The sequence below is a fragment of the Pelophylax lessonae genome (genome assembly GCF_965119305.1).
Source record: "Pelophylax lessonae genome assembly, chromosome: 4".
NCBI lineage: Eukaryota > Metazoa > Chordata > Amphibia > Anura > Ranidae > Pelophylax > Pelophylax lessonae.
This window is the reverse complement of record NC_138771.1, coordinates 91,633,912-91,653,033: the sequence shown is the minus strand read 5'-3', so window position 1 is coordinate 91,653,033 and position 19,122 is coordinate 91,633,912. Positions and strand designations below refer to the sequence as shown.

Sequence of the window (19,122 nt, the reverse complement as noted above, 5' to 3'; positions counted from 1 at the left end):
ACCTTTTCTGCAGCCGATTCGGACCAGTCCCATGCTGAACTGTCAGTGGTGGCTTCAGCATGGAGGCAGGTGGAGAGGCACTCGACAACGGAAGCCCCATAGTAAGTCTATGGGTGACGTCGCTTCCCATTCATTTCACAGCCGTTGTTGGTCCTCTCCTGCACACAGCTTCCGTCGCTGGATCGGGTGCAGAAAAGGTAAGTACAATGATTTTTGCTTTACAGGGTTAGATAGATTTAGGTTTAGAATGTGGCACAGAGCCGGTTTAGCGTTAGTTAGGTTTTGCCCGGACTTATCCTTTAAAAGATGTAGCTAAATAAAATGTAGAGGTATTGCCTAAAGTACTCAAATGCTGCTATTGTTGCTTTAATATAGACAATTCTTGTAATTTATTTCAGCTATTCTTTCTAAAAAAAAAAAATGTATTTGTTTTACAATTACTACTTAGTTACAGAACTTTCCTATGATAGCTCGCTGCTTCTGCATCTTCATCAATGATAAAAAAATGTTTACTGTGTACTGGTGCTAAAGTTTACAAAAGTAAACTGCCATGATGCATTAGGCAGCCCATACATGATTCGTTTTCTCCTGTTTGACCAGCGGGTTGAATGATAGAAAATAAATCCTTTCCCTTGTCCGCACATTCGAGGTGGATGGGGGAATCCTTCCCGTGGAGATATTGTATTATGACAGTGGAGAGATTTCCCCACCGTCAGAATTCACTCATCAGCACCGCCGGCACTGATCAAGCAAACATTTTCCAACTTTCTGGTTGTACAGAAGTTGATCGAAAGAGATCAACTTCTGTTCAACCAGCCTGCCCATAGGCGGATCAACATTAGGCCAAACCCTGCTGAACTTGCTGAATTTCTACCCATCTCTGGCTAGCTATACCTTCTAGAGTGGAACCCAAAACCTGGAGTGCTCTATTATCCAAATAACAAGTTCAAATTAAAAATTGATAATTTGCCCCCCTCGTCTTTCACACCTCACTGTGGGTCCATTGTGTTGGATGTCCTCACTGACCAATAGCGGGGTGGAGGAGTGAATACATTTATATACACCATCTTGGGTGTCTATTCCTGATTCCTGATGCCAGTTTACTTCAGATCCGTTTAAACAAATAGGTTGTGTCCTGTTAGCTTCCCCTCTAGATTTAAAGCCATGTTCCAGTGCAACTGCAACATGTCACATAATCAGTTCTGTAAGGCCTCCTTTAAACGTGCTTTGCTGGTCTCTGAAGAGTGATACAAGTTCAGAGAGCATTTGACAGGCAGTGAGGAGGTGTTGTATCTCCTCCTCACCACCTACTTTGACCCCTTTAAGCTCACCATAGCAAGGCCCAACCATGTGTAGAGCAGTCCCATTCACTTGAATGGGCCATGATCCGTAGGCAATAGCACCCGCCAAAAGCAATAGAGGCTATAATTCCTGCCACATCCATAAAGCAAAGCATCACAGCCGTGGCATTTGTGTAAACCCCCGGCTGCTGCCATCTGCAGTTAACCGCCAGGTTTTACCACCTCCCAACTACTAATGTAAGGACTAGCCCTAAAAGTTAAAGGGTAACTCCACTTTCATGGGAAAATAAAAATAGCATATACATTTGTGTCACAAGGCATATTGTAATTTAATGGTTTTAAACATTACCTTTCCTTTTCATTCTGCAGCTCTTTCATTTTCTATAAAATGCAATGCAAAACGGCTACCTGGAGATGTTCTGTAGACAGAATGTGTACCCAATGCCTCCCAGAAACAATATTTCCTGCTTGTGTGATTGGCTCACTGATTTTCCCAGAAGTCTGCACTAAGATACAGATCAGTTATCAGGCATCACCTGCAACAAAAATATAATTTCTGGTAAAATACTCTCAATAAGAAATCACCTCTAAAGGAATGCCGGCCATGCAAGTTTCCTTATTAAAGCCCTGCAAGTGCAGCAGCTGATTGATAATTATGAAACCACTCCCATTAGAATCACTGAGCACATGGGCACACAGAAACAAACAGTGATTTCTTTAGAATAACAAAAAGTAGAAATCTTGTTTAGTTTGCTAAAATCCTTCCAATGTACACAGATCACCCAGAGGGGAATGTTTTTTTTTTTCAACAGAAATGGAGTTACTCTTTAAATAAAAAAAAAATGCAAAGACATATTAAACCACATTAGCATTTTACCCAGCAGAGGATGTTTCCTCTCTTTATTTTATCATAATCAATACACAAGAATGTTTTCTAATAATTTACACTATACTATGTGACCTTGGATTTTAATTGTTTTATATTTTATGAAGGATCATTCACTCCAGATTGTATCCTCCAAGGGAGGTCTAATGCCCCTGCACTAGCCAAACAGATACATGCCCTAGGGTCAATATGAATGGAATGAAACTAACCCAGCAATATGTTTGTCCTGGATGGTTAGTGTAACAGTCCTGTTTTAAAACCGGTACTACTTACATTACTATGTAGCAAAGGTTTATGGGTTTATAATGTGTTCTGCCATGGTGAATGGGGCTGACGCTCTAATTCTGCTGCTTTACTTTCATACAGAGATAAAGCCAAGTGATGTATAGCAAATACTGACTTTTTTATACTGCCGTTTTAGAGTTTTAGAGTCACAGCTCCAGTCTCAGAAGAAGAGCTATGAGAATGAGTTGGAATCTCTCAAGGGAGAGATCCAGGGTCTACGGGAAGAAAACAACCGCCAGCAACAGCTGCTTGCCCAGAACCTGCAACTGCCTCCTGAGGCTCGAATTGAAGCCAGTTTACAGCATGAGATTACCCGGCTGACCAATGAGAATCTGGTATGTAGGTCATTTGTTGGGGATGTCCTCTAAGGTATTGCTTTGAGATTGTGTTTAATTTATTCAGTTGCCTGCAACTCAAGGCTGGTTATTATTTTCTTCTATATGCTTTCTGCATAGGAAAAGCATTAAATAAATAGAATCTCACCTTTAATAGAAGGGTTGTCTTTTCAAGTAGTATATTCCTGATGGCCATAGGAGGAATGAGGCTATGTGTTAGGTAGAGGTTAATGGCTAAGGATAGGTTATAGGGTTTTCATGTTGGGAGAGGTTAATGGCTAAGGATAGGTTATAGGGTTTTCATGTTGTGAGAGGTTAATGGCTAAGGATAGGTTATAGGGTTTGCATGTTGGGATAGGTTAATGGCTAAGGATAGGTTATAGGGTTTTCATGATGGGATAGGTTAATGGCTAAGGATAGGTTATAGGGTTTTCATGTTGGGATAGGTTAATGGCTAAGAATAGGTTATAGGGTTTTTATATTGGGAGAGGTTAATGGCTAAGGATATGTTATAGGGTTTTCATGTTGGGAGAGGTTAATGACTAAGGATTGGTTATAGGGTTTTCATGTTGGCAGAGGTTAATGGCTAAGGATAGGTTATAGGGTTTTCATGTTTGGATAGGTTAATGGCATAGGATTGGTTATAGGGTTTTCATGTTGGGAGAGGTTAATGGCTAAGAATAGGTTATAGGGTTTTTATATTGGGAGAGGTTAATGGCTAAGGATATGTTATAGGGTTTTCATGTTGGGAGAGGTTAATGGCTAAGGATTGGTTATAGGGTTTTCATGTTGGGATAGGTTAATGGCTAAGGGTAGGTTATATGGTTTTCATGTTGGGATAGGTTAATGGCTAAGGATAGGTTATAGGGTTTTCATGTTGGGAGAAGTTAATGAATAAGGATTGGTTATAGGCTTTTTATGTTGGGATAGGTTACTGGCCAAGGATAGGTTATAGGGTTTTCATGTTGGGAGAGGTTAATGGCATAGGATTGGTTATAGGGTTTTCATGTTGGGAGAGGTTAATGGCTAAGGATAGGTTATAGGGTTTTCATGTTGGGAGAGGTTAATGGCTAAGGATTGGTTATAGGGTTTTCATGTTGGGAGAGGTTAATGGCTAAGGATAGGTTATAGGGTTTTCATGTTGCAATAGAATAAATGCTTTTTCTTGGGTTTAATACCACTTTAGGGTAAAAACCTTTCTCTGTCGCTCATTGACAGACGTAGTCCTCTTTGATTCTCATCAATAGGGTTATGCTGCCCTCTACAGGAGTAGGACTAGGCAGAAAGAAAACGTTCTGGCCACACCCTAGGGGCAGTCCCAAAGGGTATATCCTCTTCCTGTCTGCTACAGGAAATCAGTTTTTTTCTGTCTAGTCAGGAGTAAGGACCTAAGTTCCTTGCTGGGATCTCTGGTCCTGGCAAGATTTTTTAGAAACATTTTTTCCTTTTAGGTAGTTTTTTGTCTCCAGTTTTCCTATGAGATCTTCAAGCAATCACGCCGGATCTGGGCGACGGGCTGGATGTTGAGATCCAGTGGTCACCCCAGCCGGCCTACGAGCGCGCGCAGACCATAGCTCCGCGCTGGGTCGGCCGCGACACATTCAAGTAAGTATGCGGGGCCGGGCGATGGGCTGGATGTTGAGATCCGGTGGTCACCCCGGTTCAGCCTACAAGCGCGTGCAGACCATAGCCCCGCGCTGGGTCGGCCGCGACATAGTCCCATTGGACGGGGACTGACCCTGCGAGTTAAACGTCTCGCTTGGACGCCAGGAACCAGAGAGTCAAGGCGTCCGTATTGGTCGACAGCCCCCCACCCCGGTGGAGAGGGTACTGTGAAGAGAGGGTGCCGTCAGCCGGTATGGTGAGTAAATGTTCCCCCTTCCCCCCGTGGGGTCTTTGGGATACGGGCCCCTCTGTGTATGGTCGGATCCTTTCTAACATTAAAGTTCCCCCTTGTAGCCTATGACATGTTCACATATCCCCTGTGATAGTGTGATCTGGTTTGGGAGCTGACACTCCAGCAGGCTTGGTTTGGGAGCTAACACTTTAAACAAACCTTGGTTTGGGAGCTGACACTCTAGCAACCTTGGTTTAGGAGCTGACACTCCAGCAGGCTTGGTTTGGGAGCTGATACTTCAGCAAGCCTTGGGTTCTCTAGCAAGGAAGCCGAGTTCGATTTGCTATAGTAAAACACATAGGAGGTATAGCCTACCTTAGATCGCCATACTCCCGCAGGCCGACAGGCCGCCATCAGCTGTTTTCAAAGCATGCAGGCCGCGGTACTGGAGGAGCCACGCTAGATCGGCAGTCCGCCGCCATTTTGTTGTAGACCGCATGTCTGCATTGTCTACACAAGCCGCCCGCAGGTCACGCAGGCCGCCATTTTTTCGTAGCCTATTGTCTCCTGCATGGGGGCGGCCATGTTTGATGTGCCCAGCAAACCTCGAGGAGCAGCTGGGAATGCCGGAAGGCGTACACAGGGGGCGGAGCCACTTCCTTTCACCCGGGAAACCTAGTGCAAGACTTCCCAGTCTGCACAAAACAACGCTGACAGCAGTTTTAATAAGGAACTTCTTTGCATCTGGTGGTGAGCCCTTGGGGTTTCTCTCTCTCTGTGGGGGTCCAAAGCAGGGGCGCTATTGCGCTGGTGAATTAAAAAAGGTATTTTTTTATTTTTAAAAAAAAAAGGTATTTTTTTTATTTAAAAAAAAAAAAGAAAAAAATTTTTTTCTTTTTTACTGGCAAAGTGTCCTGGATTAACATGGACCCTGCCACACATGTATCTCCACCTGATCCCCTCGAAGTGGCTGCAGGACCCTCCAGTTCCCCACTTAATAGTGAGTCATTGTCAGCAGTTTTTGGAAATTTTTTGTCTATCCCGGGTGGAATTGGCTTGTCAGGGACAGGGCGCAAGGAAGCGACCCCCGCCTATCCCCCTTTTCATCTGAAACTTCAGATTCAGAGTCTGAGCCTATTCCTGCAGTTGCAGGTACCTCATCTGGGGTTTGTGACTCGGGTACTGTCTCTTTAGACAGTAAGGAAGATGTTTCGGCATCTACCATAGCCCGAGAGGAAGCGTTAGTAACGCATTAATTGTATCTGTTCGGAGGTTACACCATCAGAAGTAGCTGATACTGAGATGCCATTTGGTACTAATAAACGCACCAAAATGGCGAAAGTATTTCCCTTACCCAAGTGTTTCGGTAATGTAACTAAGGAGGGATGGGGTCATCCAAGACGAGCCCCTACTATTTCCTAAACGCATTAATAGGCGTTATCCGTTCGAGGAATCATTCCTCAAGAGATGGATAGTACCATCTGTGGTGGATTTTCCAATCTCCAGATTGAACAAAGCTACGGTTATCCTATTGGAGGATGCTCCATCCTTTAAAGATGATCGTAAGGTGGAAGCTGTGTCTCGCGCCATCTTTTCCCTGATTGGGTCAGCTTTCAGACCAGTAATTGCTATTGGTCTAGAATGGACCAAGTGGCTTAGGGGGGAGAGATATCCCCCAGGCGGTATCAGATCTGGTGGAACAGATGATACAAGAGTTACAGTTTGTCTGCGACGTTGCACTAGACACCACTCCACTATTGGGGTGAGCATCAGTTTCAGCAGTGGTCCTCAGGCGTACACTGTGACTAAAATATTGGTCGGCAGACCAAGGCTCCAAGGAAGCTTTGGTTAAATCTCCCTTTTCAGGGTGTGCGCCTATCTTGGGACCAATTTAGATGATATTATTAAGGATCTCACTAGAGGAAGGAGCACTTTCTTGCCACAAAGTACTAAGGGTAAAGGATCCCGTCAGAGACGGGCGCCTTCTTTTTCCGTTCATAAAAAGTTTTTTCGCCCCACGGGCGAAAAAAGCAAAGTCCTCCAAAACTCCTTCGGGAGGTTTTTTAAGGGGCGTTGGTCGGGCAAGCAAAAGCCCGGCTCTTCCAGACCTGAAGATAAGACTACTAAAGCCTGAAGGTGTGCCCCCGCCCATAGCTGGGGTAAGGGGACGTCTTCGCCGGTTTCCGGATCCATGGCTTTCCAGAACCTCAAACAAATAGTTCGCGAGGTCATACGGTCAGGTTACAAGATTGTATGTCAATCTCTCCCAGTGCGATTCTTCCTTTTCAATATTCGACTATCCCCGGATCGCTTAAAAGCTTACGGGGGGCAGTCACGGATTTAATGCAACAAGGAGTGGTGGTCCACGTTCCTTGGACAGAGCATTTCAAGGGTTCTATTCAAACCTTTTCACAATACCCAGAAAAGAGGACAAGGTGCGTCCAATTCTGGACTTAAGAGCATTCAAACTTTTTTGTCAGGGTACAAAAATTCAAGAAGCAGTACCATTTGCCCAGTCCCATACCCGAATCCTTCAAGGAGAGATTCTTCTCAAGTGTAACCGGAATCCAGATTCCCTGGACAATCGGATCCGGCTGAGCAAGCGGACCAGGGAGTCCCTGGTCTGGTGGCTTCGGTCTCCGATGCTCAGCCAGGGGAAGTCATTCCTACCAATATGTGGACGCTTATCACCACGGATGCCAGTCTATCCGGGTGAGGAGAAATTCTCGGCTCAGGGGCTTTGGTCCCTGGAAGAGTCCAGGTTACCGATAAATGTATTGAAACTAAAAGCGATCAGACTTTGTCTGATTCACTGGACCGAGCAGCTCCAGGGCAGCCCGGTTCGGATCCAGTCGGACAATGCCACAGCAGTGACTTATGTCAATCATCAAAGGGGCACCAGGAGTGTCCTGGCGGCCATGGAAGTGGCCAGCATTCTTTGTTGGGCGGAACGATTGTTCCAGCTCTCTCTGCGGTATTCATTCCGGGGGTGAATTGGCAGGCAGATTATCTCAGCCGTCAGATTCTGGATCAAGGGGAATGATCTCCTCATCCAGGGATATTCCACCAACTGTGCCTCCGTTGGCGCACCCCCGAATGGGAGCTGTTGGCATCTCAGCTCAACAGGAAAGTGCAGAGGTTTGTGGCTCGCTTCCACGATCCTCTAGCAGACACCGCAGACATGCTGATCGCCCCGTGGGGGCAGTATCAGCTACTTCCCTCCTCTCAAGTTACTGCCGAAGCTTCTTCGCAGGATAGAGGTGGAGGGAATCCCAGTTATCCTGGTAGATCAGGACTGGCCTAGTCGGGCCTGGTACGCCGACCTGGTCAGGCTGGTCGCAGACGTTCCTTGGCGACTTCCTCTTAGGGAGGATCTGCTGTCGCAGGGACCGATCTTCCATCCTGCTTTACGATCGCTGGTTTTAACGGCCTGGCTATTGAGACCCAGGTGCTGAAGGACAAGGGATTGTCAGCTTCAGTTATTCCTACTCTAGTTAAAGCAAGGAAAGCGACTTCCAGAAAGATTTATCATCGCACATGGAAGTCTTATATTGCGTGGTGTGAATCCCTTGGGTTCCCTCCACGTTCTTATTCGGTGGCCCGAATATTGGTTTTTCTGCAACAGGGAGTTGAGCAGAAGCTGGCCTTGAGTGTTATCAAGGGGCTGGTTTCAGCATTAGCTATCTTCTTTCAGAAGTTTTTGGTTATTCATTCCTTGGTGCGGAATTTCATCCAGGGGGTGCGACACCTGGCTCCGCCAGTGCGCGCGCCGTTACCACCCTGGGATCTTAATTTGGTGCTGTCGGTTCTTCAGAAACCTCTCTTTGAAAATATCAGGGAGATTCCCTTGCTTACTTTATCCCAGAAGGTGGCCTTCTTGGTGGCTATCACTTTTGCACGCAGGGTGTCAGAACTGGCTGCATTATCCTGTTGGTCCCCATATCTGGTGGTTCATGGGGATAAGGTTGTTCTTCATCCGAATCCATCCTTCCTTCCTAAGGTGGTTTCAAGGTTTCATTTGAATGAGGACATTGTATTGTCCTTCCTATGTCCTAAGCCCAATCATCCTCGAGAATTTGCGTTGCATTCCTTGGATGTAGTTCGGGCAATCAGGATATATTTGAATACTATGGATTCAATTTGTAAGACGGATTCACTGTTTGTGATTACGGATGGCCCTAAGAAGGGGTTGCCTGTTTCTGCCGCGACCATCTTTAGATGGATCAGACAGACGGTGGTATAGGCTTATTCTATCTAAGGGTCGGGATCCCCCGTTCCCTGTTAAGGCGCACTCTACTTGGGCGCTTAGTGCTTCCTGGACCTTCCGCCATCAGGCGTTAGTGGTTCAGGTTTTCAAGGCGACTACTTAGTCGTCGGTTCATACCTTTACAAAATTGTATAAGGTTTATGTGAGGGCATCGTCAGATGCCTCTTTTGGCCGCAAGGTTCCTGCAGGCCGCTGTTTGAGGAGACTGTTGGTCTACCTCGAGGGTTTGTTGGGTAGGTCTCATCTGTTTGCTCGATGAGTCCCTTGATACTTCTGGTTGGCTCCGGTTGGGCCTTCTAGATTGGATTTTGATTTCTGTCAATCCCACCCCTCATTTGTGGCACTGCTTTGGGACGTCCCTATTGATGAGAATCAAAGAGGACTACGTCTGTCAATGAGCGACAGAGAAAATTGGATTTTTGTAAGATCTTACCGTAAAATCCTTTTCTCTTAGCTCATTGACAGACGTAGTACCCGCCCCTCTATCATTGAGTTGGGTTGGGTCAAATTCTCTGACACTGCTTTGTGACATAACTGATTTCCTGTAGCAGACAGGAAGAGGATATACCCTCTGGGACTGCCCCTAGGGTGTGGCCAGAACGTTTTCTTTCTGCCTAGTCCTACTCCTGTAGAGGGCAGCATAACCCTATTGATGAGAATCAAAGAGGACTACGTCTGTCAATGAGCTAAGAGAAAAGGATTTTACAGTAAGATCTTACAAAAATCCAATTTTCACTCCCCCCCCCCCCCCAACAACGCTTACCTGAGTCCTATATTGATCAAGCACTGTGCCTAGCTGCCAATGTTCTCTGCCCACTTTCTGCTCTTACATGCTTTGCTGAAAGAAGTGGGAGCCATTGGCGCTTCTGCTGCTATCAGTCAAATCCTGTGAGAAGAGAATGGGGGGCAGGACCATGTTATACTGTATGTGTCTATGGACACACACAGCCCAGCTTTGGAGCGTGCCTGCATGTTTTACCCCAAAGTGGCTTTCCATGAGGGCACATGGAGGAGAGATCTGAATTATTTTCTTGGAGAGGCTAGATTGTTTTGGCTAGATTAGAGTAACAAAGGAAAAAGTATCAGAAGCGATAAAAAAATATAGGGGTTCTATCACCTCTAAAAACAAAATTAAAGCATTGTTTTTGTTGTCCTTTTACTTCCTGCTCCAGTGACACAGCCAAATCTCCCCAAAGGACGCATATCTATAACTCCTTCCAAATACATCAGGAAAAATGTTTGGAATGGAGTTTCACTTTAAATTAAAGCGTTTTGCTGGATTTATCTTTTTTGTCTATTTTAAATAAAATAATTAAGCAAACTTGAGATGAAACTTCTGCGTTCTGGACCTATGTCCCTGAACATATAGTATTTTAAACGTGAGCACCATTCAGTACAGCGTTCAGCCCTATAAAGCTACAGCGAATATCAGCCTGCCATCAACTTTGACAGACTGCAGACAGCGGGGCTACATGCTGCATCTGTGCCTCCCAGGTGCACTAAAACATTAGGATTTGTCACACATAGAGGTTCATTTTGGCCCCTTTCACACGGGCTTTCTGATCAGGTCCGCCTGTCAGTTTTTCAGGCGGACCTAATCAAGTGCTCCATGCAGCCCTATGGAGCGGTGGATGTCAGCGGAGACATCCCTGCTGACACCCACTGCTATCCGATCCGATCCTGTCCGTGAAATCCAGACGGGTGGAAACCCTATTTTCCATCCGTCTGGAGGATCGGATAGGATTGAATGAACGTTTCCATACGATCTTCCATAGAGGAGAGTGGGGATCTGACAGGTCTGTCTCTGCAAAGTAAGCGGAGACAAAGCTGTCATCCGCCTGCTCACTGGGGATCGGCGGGTCGATCCCCGCTGAGCAAAACGGAGTCCGCCGGGCGGAAATCACGTGTGAAAGAACCCTTACTAAAACTGGAGAGTGCAAAATCTTGTGCAACAGTGCATGGTAGCCAATCAGCTTCTAACTTTAGCTTGTTCAATTAAGCTTTGACAAAAAACCTGGGCGCTGATTGGTTTCTATGCAGAGCATAGTGTGCCTAGTGTCCAGGTAGCCTTATTGATTGCTGTGGGCAGTTGCTCTACTTTTGCTGCTGTTTTTTTTGCTCACGTTTTGCTAAAATCAACCCCAATGGCTACATGAGTGTCTCCTATTAGACTAGCCCACATTTAATATGGCTGTTCATGAGAAGGATCACTTACTATAATTTATTTGGAAATCTAAAAAGGAGAATGAGGGAGCTTCTGCCTAATGGGTCTTGCCAGTATGGGTAAGTGCTGGAGGTGTGCACAAAGCTAGGAGAAGACACTAGGGGGCAGCTCTTCTAAGAGTAGAAGCAACTCTGGCAGAGAGAAGAGAAGAGGAGAGAAGGTGCCTCTAAGTGCAGTATTCCAGCAATTTATTTAAGAACTGCGTTCTCTCCTCTTCTCTATTTGGAAATCTATGACTATTTTTAGGAGCACTGTGTACAAGGCAACAATACCAACAAAATAGTTTTCTAGCACAGTAAAATATTACCGGTATATGTTAAATCTAAGATCATGCTTTAATCCAATTAACCATGGCTCTAGAATTGAGATTTGTAATTATTGGTCATTGTGAACAAATTAGTCATTAATGTGAAATTCTAAATGAAGAGGGTACATGCATTCTACCTGTTTTTTCAGTACTTTGAGGAGTTATATGCAGATGAACCCATGAAGTATCAATCGTACCGGATTTCACTTTACAGACGGATCATTGTATGTAAATCACACATCTGCCTGCTCTTTTGTCCTCGCCGTGTCGTTGAAAACTAACAGAGATTCAGCCTGTCTGGCTGTCTGATGCTGTCGATATGACAAAGCTGCATTGTGTCCCTTACCATCACAGCTTTCAGTGTCATTGTGTCCTGTCTTCATGTTCAGCACAAGAGCACAACGTCTTACTAACTGCTTCTGTAGACAAAATTATTCTAACCACAATTCCACAGATTGCAATTTAATTTCACCATTGTTTATTATACATAACAATATATATGACCCAGTGCAGGCTGCGTGGCATAAGGATTTGCATCTCTATTCTGACAAACGATGTATGTCAGATATGGACTGTTGCAAAGTTTGCCCCATCTGCTTTGAAATTTTGTGTACACCGATTTGTTTTATTTTTTTTGTCTTTTTAATTTCCCCACAGTCCTGGCATTTACCATTACCATACAGCAATAATATCATATTTATTTCTTTTGTTTTATTTTTAATTTTAGGTGTAATGTATTTTATTTATATATATTTTGTTAATACCATCAAACTCAGTACAGCTCTGCCCATCTTGCTAATGCCATTTTATACAGCACTCATTTGTTTAAAGTCCTATAGCCTAATGCTATAATTCTGAACGTTTGAGTAAATGAGGGAATGCTAGGACTATGACTAGGGATGAGCTCAGGTATGTTTGGATCCTGATCTAAACCCATCTGAGCGATCCCACCTGGGCATTATCACTGCATTTGACCAATCATAAGCGGCCCAGACATTCCCTGACCCACAGTGGCACATGTATATATGTTTGGCTGCGGGCGGGGAACGCCTGAGCCACCTATGATTGGCCAAGTACAGTGACAGCTTCCTAGCGGTATCGCCCAGGTGGGTTCGGACTAGGATCTGAGATAATCCCTGTGACTATAGGATCCATGGTTTCAAAAGGTAGTGTATACAGGTCCTGTATCCCAGGGACCTGCCAAGGTGAGTAACAGATGGCTTTTAAAAGTAACTGTCTGTGGCGCTTAACAGAAACCAAACTGAACTGTTGAGATTGTCTAAATTTGATTGATTTTTGAAGGGCTCCATCAGCAGTTTTTGTTAAAATGAAAGGTATTGTGTTCTGAACATGATTTAATTGATTTATTTATTCAGAAAGAAAACTTTTTTTTTTAATCGGGTAAATATGAAATATTTCATTTTCATATTTCTTATACAGTATACCAAAATTACTAACTACTAAATTACTTAACAGGTACTCCTCCTCTGCACTTAAAAACCCCTTATCTGATCTTAAAAGCATTCAAAATGCCAAGTTTGGCTGTTTTGTATGCTGTAATTTTTTTAATCTGGCACCAGTACCCGGAAGTGATGTCATGACATCCCTTCCGGGTTTTTTCATGGAGACCCGATCAGAGCTAAATGCGGCTTTGATCAGGTCTTCGGCGGGCGAGCAGACTGGTTGCCCGGGTCTCCCGGTGGGACGGGGGAACCAGGCGAGCCGCAGCAAGCGGCGGGAGGGGGGGACATCCCCTCCCGCTCCTTGTAATGACAGCCGAGCGGCTTCTCAGCCGCATCGGTTGTCATTACAAGACAGCCGACCCTCGCGGGTACCTGGGTGATGCCTCTAGCTGCAGGCATCACTCCAGTACAAGCACTTTCCGAAATATCGGTAATTATTTATTGAGGAAAGTGCATATTGGCCCTCGATATATCGACTTTGCCGATAATCGGTCGATCCCTAGCAGGTACCACTCCTATATGTGTTACACTACAAATGGAGCTTCCTCGGTAGGTCCTTTTATTGTCCATTTGACCCTTACTAAAATTGTATCTGGACTACTGAACAGTGCTGTGGTGCTTTAGTTCCTAGTGCCCTGCCCGCACTGTTCATCAAATGGGCTCATCAACATGGTGGGAGCTCCTAGACCAGTGGGCATTATTCGCCAACTGAAGTTTTTTTTTTCTTTTACCAAAAATGGAAAGCCTTTTTTTACACTGACTTGCTCACAGCACCAGATTCTTCATGTTGGACGAAATATTTTATATTTTGCTTATTGTGCCAGGATGCAGTGATTTGCATGGTTCTTCTGTAGTTTCCCCCTTCTATTTATATTCTCTCTACCCTGCAGTTTTTTAAACTTGTAATTTATAGTTGCCAGTTCTTTGGGCAGAATTCCACAAGATTGTTATATATGCCATGTGGAACTTTACTACACAACAATTTTTGGTTCCTTTTTTTTTTTTTACTCTAGAACTGCTAGTTAGCTAAATTACCTACAACATAATATATATACATACTCCATACAATTAAGTGTATCTTCTGACAGATGAAATGATCCATTGTGCTGTCTTTAAAAAAATATTTTTTTTTTTATGAATTGGACTTGTAGGGGATTTGTACATTTCTTTAAGATTGGTGAATTCTGCCCAGATCAGCACTGACACTCCTATACATGCAGTACACACATCCACCCGCTGGTGGCGCTGTTACCTAGCTGTCTAGTCCTGTTTTACACTAACCTTGGCTTGGCAAGTTGTATGCAAAATCTGCCTTGTTTAAAAGGGTGTTTTTTATTAAGATAATGTTAATCTCTGCAGGATCTAATGGAGCAACTTGAGAAGCAGGATAAGACAGTCAGAAAGCTGAAAAAACAACTGAAAGTGTTTGCAAAGAAAATCGGGGAGCTGGAAGGTAATATGGTGCACCTGCTTTTTTATCATCCAGTTTAATCTGCAAATACTATTACCTTGATTTTCTCATCCCATATGGCTTTTTAAGCATTTTATAAACTGTGTTTTTTTTTTTTTTTGCCCTGACATTTATTGAAAAAATGACAAATAGTTCCAGCATGTACCATTGTAAAGATGTCTGTAGAAGCATTTTCAATACAATTCCAGGCTATTAACTCAAATCTAGCTCCCCTTTTAGTGTTTGTTGCAGGAAAACCAAATAAAATATCTCAGTGGGTCCCCATCTTTTTGATGGTAGCTTTTTAGATTTGGGCTCCATTAAAGTGTCATAAAACCCTCAGCCAGATTTTCATATTATGACAAACTAATATACCTGTATAGGCAACTGCAATTAGAACTGATAAAAAAAAATATATATTTCCAAATGCCTTATTTTATTCTCTATATATGCTGGTCAGGTGACTTTTATTCACATGCTCTGCACTGTGCAATCATTGGGCATAGCAAGAAGTAAATCTGACGTATCCTGCAGAAATCACTGCAGGAAGTTTTTCTTTATTATCCTGTGACTCCCCAGCGTCGATTGGCAGTCACATGGTTTAACCAAAAAAAAAGGTATTCTAAATTAAATGACAAAAAAAAAAGATGAATCAAGAACCGTTTAAGCAATTATTTCTATCTAAAATAACGGTAATAACATTAATTAAAATGGTGTTAAACTATTTTTTTGGGCTGCAAGGTGGTTTGTGCCATTATTTGCTAGTATGTACCACATATTAGCACAGACTTACCTGTAAAACAGTACCCTGTGCATCCATCATCGTCACACCTGCCTTGCAGGTTTCGTCTGTTTCTGCCGCTTGATTGGCTGGGCCGAAATGATGTAGCTCCCCCAAATGTCCACAGGGAGGCACATCATTGCTGCACAGATCTGGTGCTGTAAATGTACTCTGAGCTGCCCATGCAAAATGAACATTAAAGCTGACAGGCATAGGGAAGGATTTGTGACAGACCAATAGGGTGTCATTAAATCCCTGGCAGCAATTTTTTGAAAATTTAGTTTAATAACACTTTAAATAATTGTGTTGATCTATGAAGTTTGTTCTGAGCCTCAGTAATTGGTAGGGACAGATGGAAGAGGAGAAAGGGCTATTGTCACTGAAGCAGCTGGAGCCACGCTGCACGTGACGAAAAAAGTCATATGTGACGGCTTCAAGGGGAGAAATTAGAAAATGAATGGCTTCCCAACAGGCTTCAAGAGGAGCATGCACAATAAAAGTGGCAATGTGGCAGAGCATCGCCTACGATGGCGTTGTCACTGACAATGGTGCAGTGCATAGAAATTGCAAAGCAACCAGCTATTTATAAAAAAAAAAAAAGGAACTGATGGATGGTAGTATGCATATGAACACAAGTATAAGACCTAATTTAAGGACACATATACAAAGAAATGTTTTGGATTTTATGACACTTTAATGTATTACTTTATTGTATTACTGTATATTGTATTATGTATTTACTGTATTACTATTACTATATACTCAATTAGGACAGATGGACACTCAAGGCACCACATTCCTCTTACCTAGAAAGACCAATTTCTATATTTACAATGTAGAACTTTATAGATGGTGAACAAAAGAAAATAGATAGTGTATCACATTAAAAATATAGATATTGGACTTGAATGCCTTACTCCACATTTTTTCTTAATCAATAAATTATTATTAGTGTCATAAATTTTAGCACGGTCCCAATCCAATCACTGTTATAGCATAAAAAAGTTCCAAACTGTAGATTATGCAAAGCTTGTAATTAGGCTGTAGAGTCAAGAGGGGTGTAAAGAAAGTAATGATCAAAATTTTAAGTCTTCTCCTATTTATCCAAAAAAAAATTTATCTGAAGTTAGGCTTTAAAAGAACAATGGACTTCTGGGAAATATAAATTGCTTAGTAGGATGAGTCAATAGACCTTACTATGGATATTTAGAACATGACACGTCCAGACTTTGGTCTTCCTTGTGTGCTGTAGGGTTCCTTTGTTATAAATGTTCTCCGGTTTCTAGATCATTACAGTTTATACATTTTCATGTTGTCATTCGTATTACAGTTGGTCAAATGGAGAACGTGTCTCCTGGTCAAATAGTAGATGAACCTATTCGTCCACTCAATATACCACGTAAGGAGAAAGACTTCCAAGGAATGCTGGAGTATAAGAAGGAGGATGAAACAAAACTGATTAAAAATCTTATATTGGGTAAGTGTATTTTTCCTGTGTATTCCGATCCATAAGCATGACCCTACACCAGCAAATCAAGGCTAAATTTCAAACGTATGGTGAAATATATAGAGCTGTGCTAGCTGCTATGGTCAATAAATGGCTGGTGGAAAAGTTTGGCGATTGTGCCACAGACCTAGCTAGGTTTGGTCACCGTACACCTTATATATGCTTTCTGCCATTTGTAAAATTGTGCAGACATCCTAAACCTCGTATAGCATCTTCATTATTATACATCTGTTAACTGCGATAGAGGAATTTATGTTCCATATACAGGTTTATTATCTCCTGTCTAGAAATTTAGAACTGCAGTTGTCTACCAATATAATCATTCTGAATTTGAATAATTGAATGGAGAGTTGCCAAATGAGCAAATTGATAATAAATGTTCAGTGTGTGGGGAATGATCTACCTCACTTCTGTTTACTGCTTGGTGGTAATGCACAACCATTATCATCTGCTTTGTCATTTGGAATAAATTGTAGATGATTTAGTAAACCTAGGCTACCCCATACACTGCCTGCTATGTTTTTCAGTAATCTACCTTAGCTTGTTGATACTAAAGCAGTGTAATGTTGGTCAGTTTTTTTTTTTTTAAACCAGTGGGTTGAGCAAAAAAACTGACCCTGCTGTGTGTTTCCTATCGTCAGAATACACAGATCAGCACTGCAAGCTATAGCCGCCAGGGAAATGTCTTAGATCCAACATGGTGGTTTATCAGTAGATCAACTTCTGTTCACCCACTGTGGTCATATATGGATTGAAATTTGGTCGGTCCCTGCTGATCCAGATGTAATTCGGTCCATCTATGGCCAGCTTAAGAGTTAGTGAGTACTTGGTAATTAGGTTGTCTGAGCCTTAAAGCAGAGCTCTACCCAAAAGGGGAAGCTCCGCTTGTTTGCCTCCGCAACTTTCGGGGGAGGAGAGGGAGCAGGTGCCTGGTTTTGAAAAAATGTGCATTTACTATTTTTTTTTTTCCAGGGGCCTGGAAGCATCAGCAGATTGTTGGTGCCATGCAGGACTCCAGCAGACTTTGAGTGTTAGCTGTGTGCCTGTACATCGTACGGCCAGGCAGTTTCACACTGCCAGGAAGACTTAATAAACTACCAAAGCGCGCAACAGCATCGTGGTAATTCATTAAGAACCACAAGCTGACAGCCGCAAAGGATGTCGGTACTTTTAGTTCATTCATTCACAGAACTGTGTGAACTGATGACGTGGCTGTGTGAGCGGAGCCCAACACGGCTGCGCTTTTTTCAAGAGGGAAAGCTAGTACAGGGAACTTCTCCCCATACTGCTGTCACAGGGAGAGAGGGCAGCGGGAACATGTTACATGTTCCACCATAAAATTAGGTGAAACATGTAACATGTTCCCAAAGGCGAAGGTATCCTTTAATTCTGGGTTCACACTGCATATAATTCACACAGGAATCGCAGCACATTCCTGTGGGAAATGATATGCGATATCTGTATGGCTTAAATCGCACCGCATTCTCACCAAACTGGCGCAGAATCCTTTTTTTTTGTCCGCACCAGAATTGGATTGCATAGGTGTTCACACCCATGCAATCTGATTCTGCAAATCACGCTGCTTTTGCAAACTGATTGCGGGCTGTTGTTAACATAAACTCCACATTCGGTTCGCATGAACAGTTGCAGTTTTGATGTGGTGCCGAATCCGCAGCAAATTCACTGTGAATTTGCACTGCATCTAGTGTGAACCCAGGCCAACACATCTAATTTCTCTTTATCCTGGTGGCTGCAGGTGCCTGTTTCTGCTGGGTGGTGAGTCTGGTGGGGTTCTCTCCCTCTCTGCTGAGGATCGCTTTTTGCCTGGCGACCGGACGGTGCTGCCACCGCAGTGGGGGTTGAATCTTTGCAGTGTTTTACACTTTTTGTGGGGTCCCCCTGGTGACTCATGGAGTCTTTGGAGCACATCTCCCCACCTGATCCCCTCTCTGAGGCTGCGGGGCCCTCCAGGTCTCAACCATCCATCGATGCACTGACGGCGGTCCTGGAATCCACTGGTGATGGACCCTCCGGTTTCCAGATTAAACAAGGCAACCATGATTCCGGTGGAAGGGTCCCCGGCTTTTAAGGATCCAGCTGACAGGAAGGAGGAGGCTGTGGCCCACAATATGTACACTCTGGCTAGTTTGGCACTGAGGCCAGTTTTCACCATTGCCCTGGTGTCGCAAACTCTGACCGAGTGGGCTAAGCTTTTATGCCGTGACCTGGAGGGAGAACTGATCCCCCTTGCCTTTGCTGAACTGGCTGACCAGCTGGTCCAGGGGCTGCAGTTTATCTGTGATGCCTTAAAGAATAAAGAAATCCGCGCTTGTGGACGAGGGATAGGGCTGCAGCCTACCTCAAAATATGGCCCGAAGGCTATATCAGAATATGTGGGTGAGGTGAGGTAAAGTGGCGCTGCCTAATATAAAGTGCTAAAGAAGTAAAAAATATTCCAGTTTAAAGTGCTATAGTGTTA

General features: G+C 43.7%; 1 protein-coding gene across 5 annotated transcripts in view; it reads left to right on the top strand.

Moving 5' to 3' along the window:
- The window catches only part of MYO5A (myosin VA), a 391,043-nt gene that overhangs the window by 325,372 nt on the left and 46,549 nt on the right, over positions 1-19,122 (top strand). For 3 of the 5 annotated variants that reach the window (XM_082256681.1, XM_082256680.1, XM_082256679.1), the window contains 4 exons: positions 2,609-2,807; positions 11,592-11,666; positions 14,265-14,358; positions 16,467-16,613. In XM_082256681.1, the coding sequence (XP_082112807.1) occupies positions 2,609-2,807; positions 11,592-11,666; positions 14,265-14,358; positions 16,467-16,613 (515 nt within the window). The remainder of the gene's footprint in view (positions 1-2,608; positions 2,808-11,591; positions 11,667-14,264; positions 14,359-16,466; positions 16,614-19,122) is intronic. The other 2 variants (XM_082256683.1, XM_082256682.1) reach the window with 1 other exon arrangement.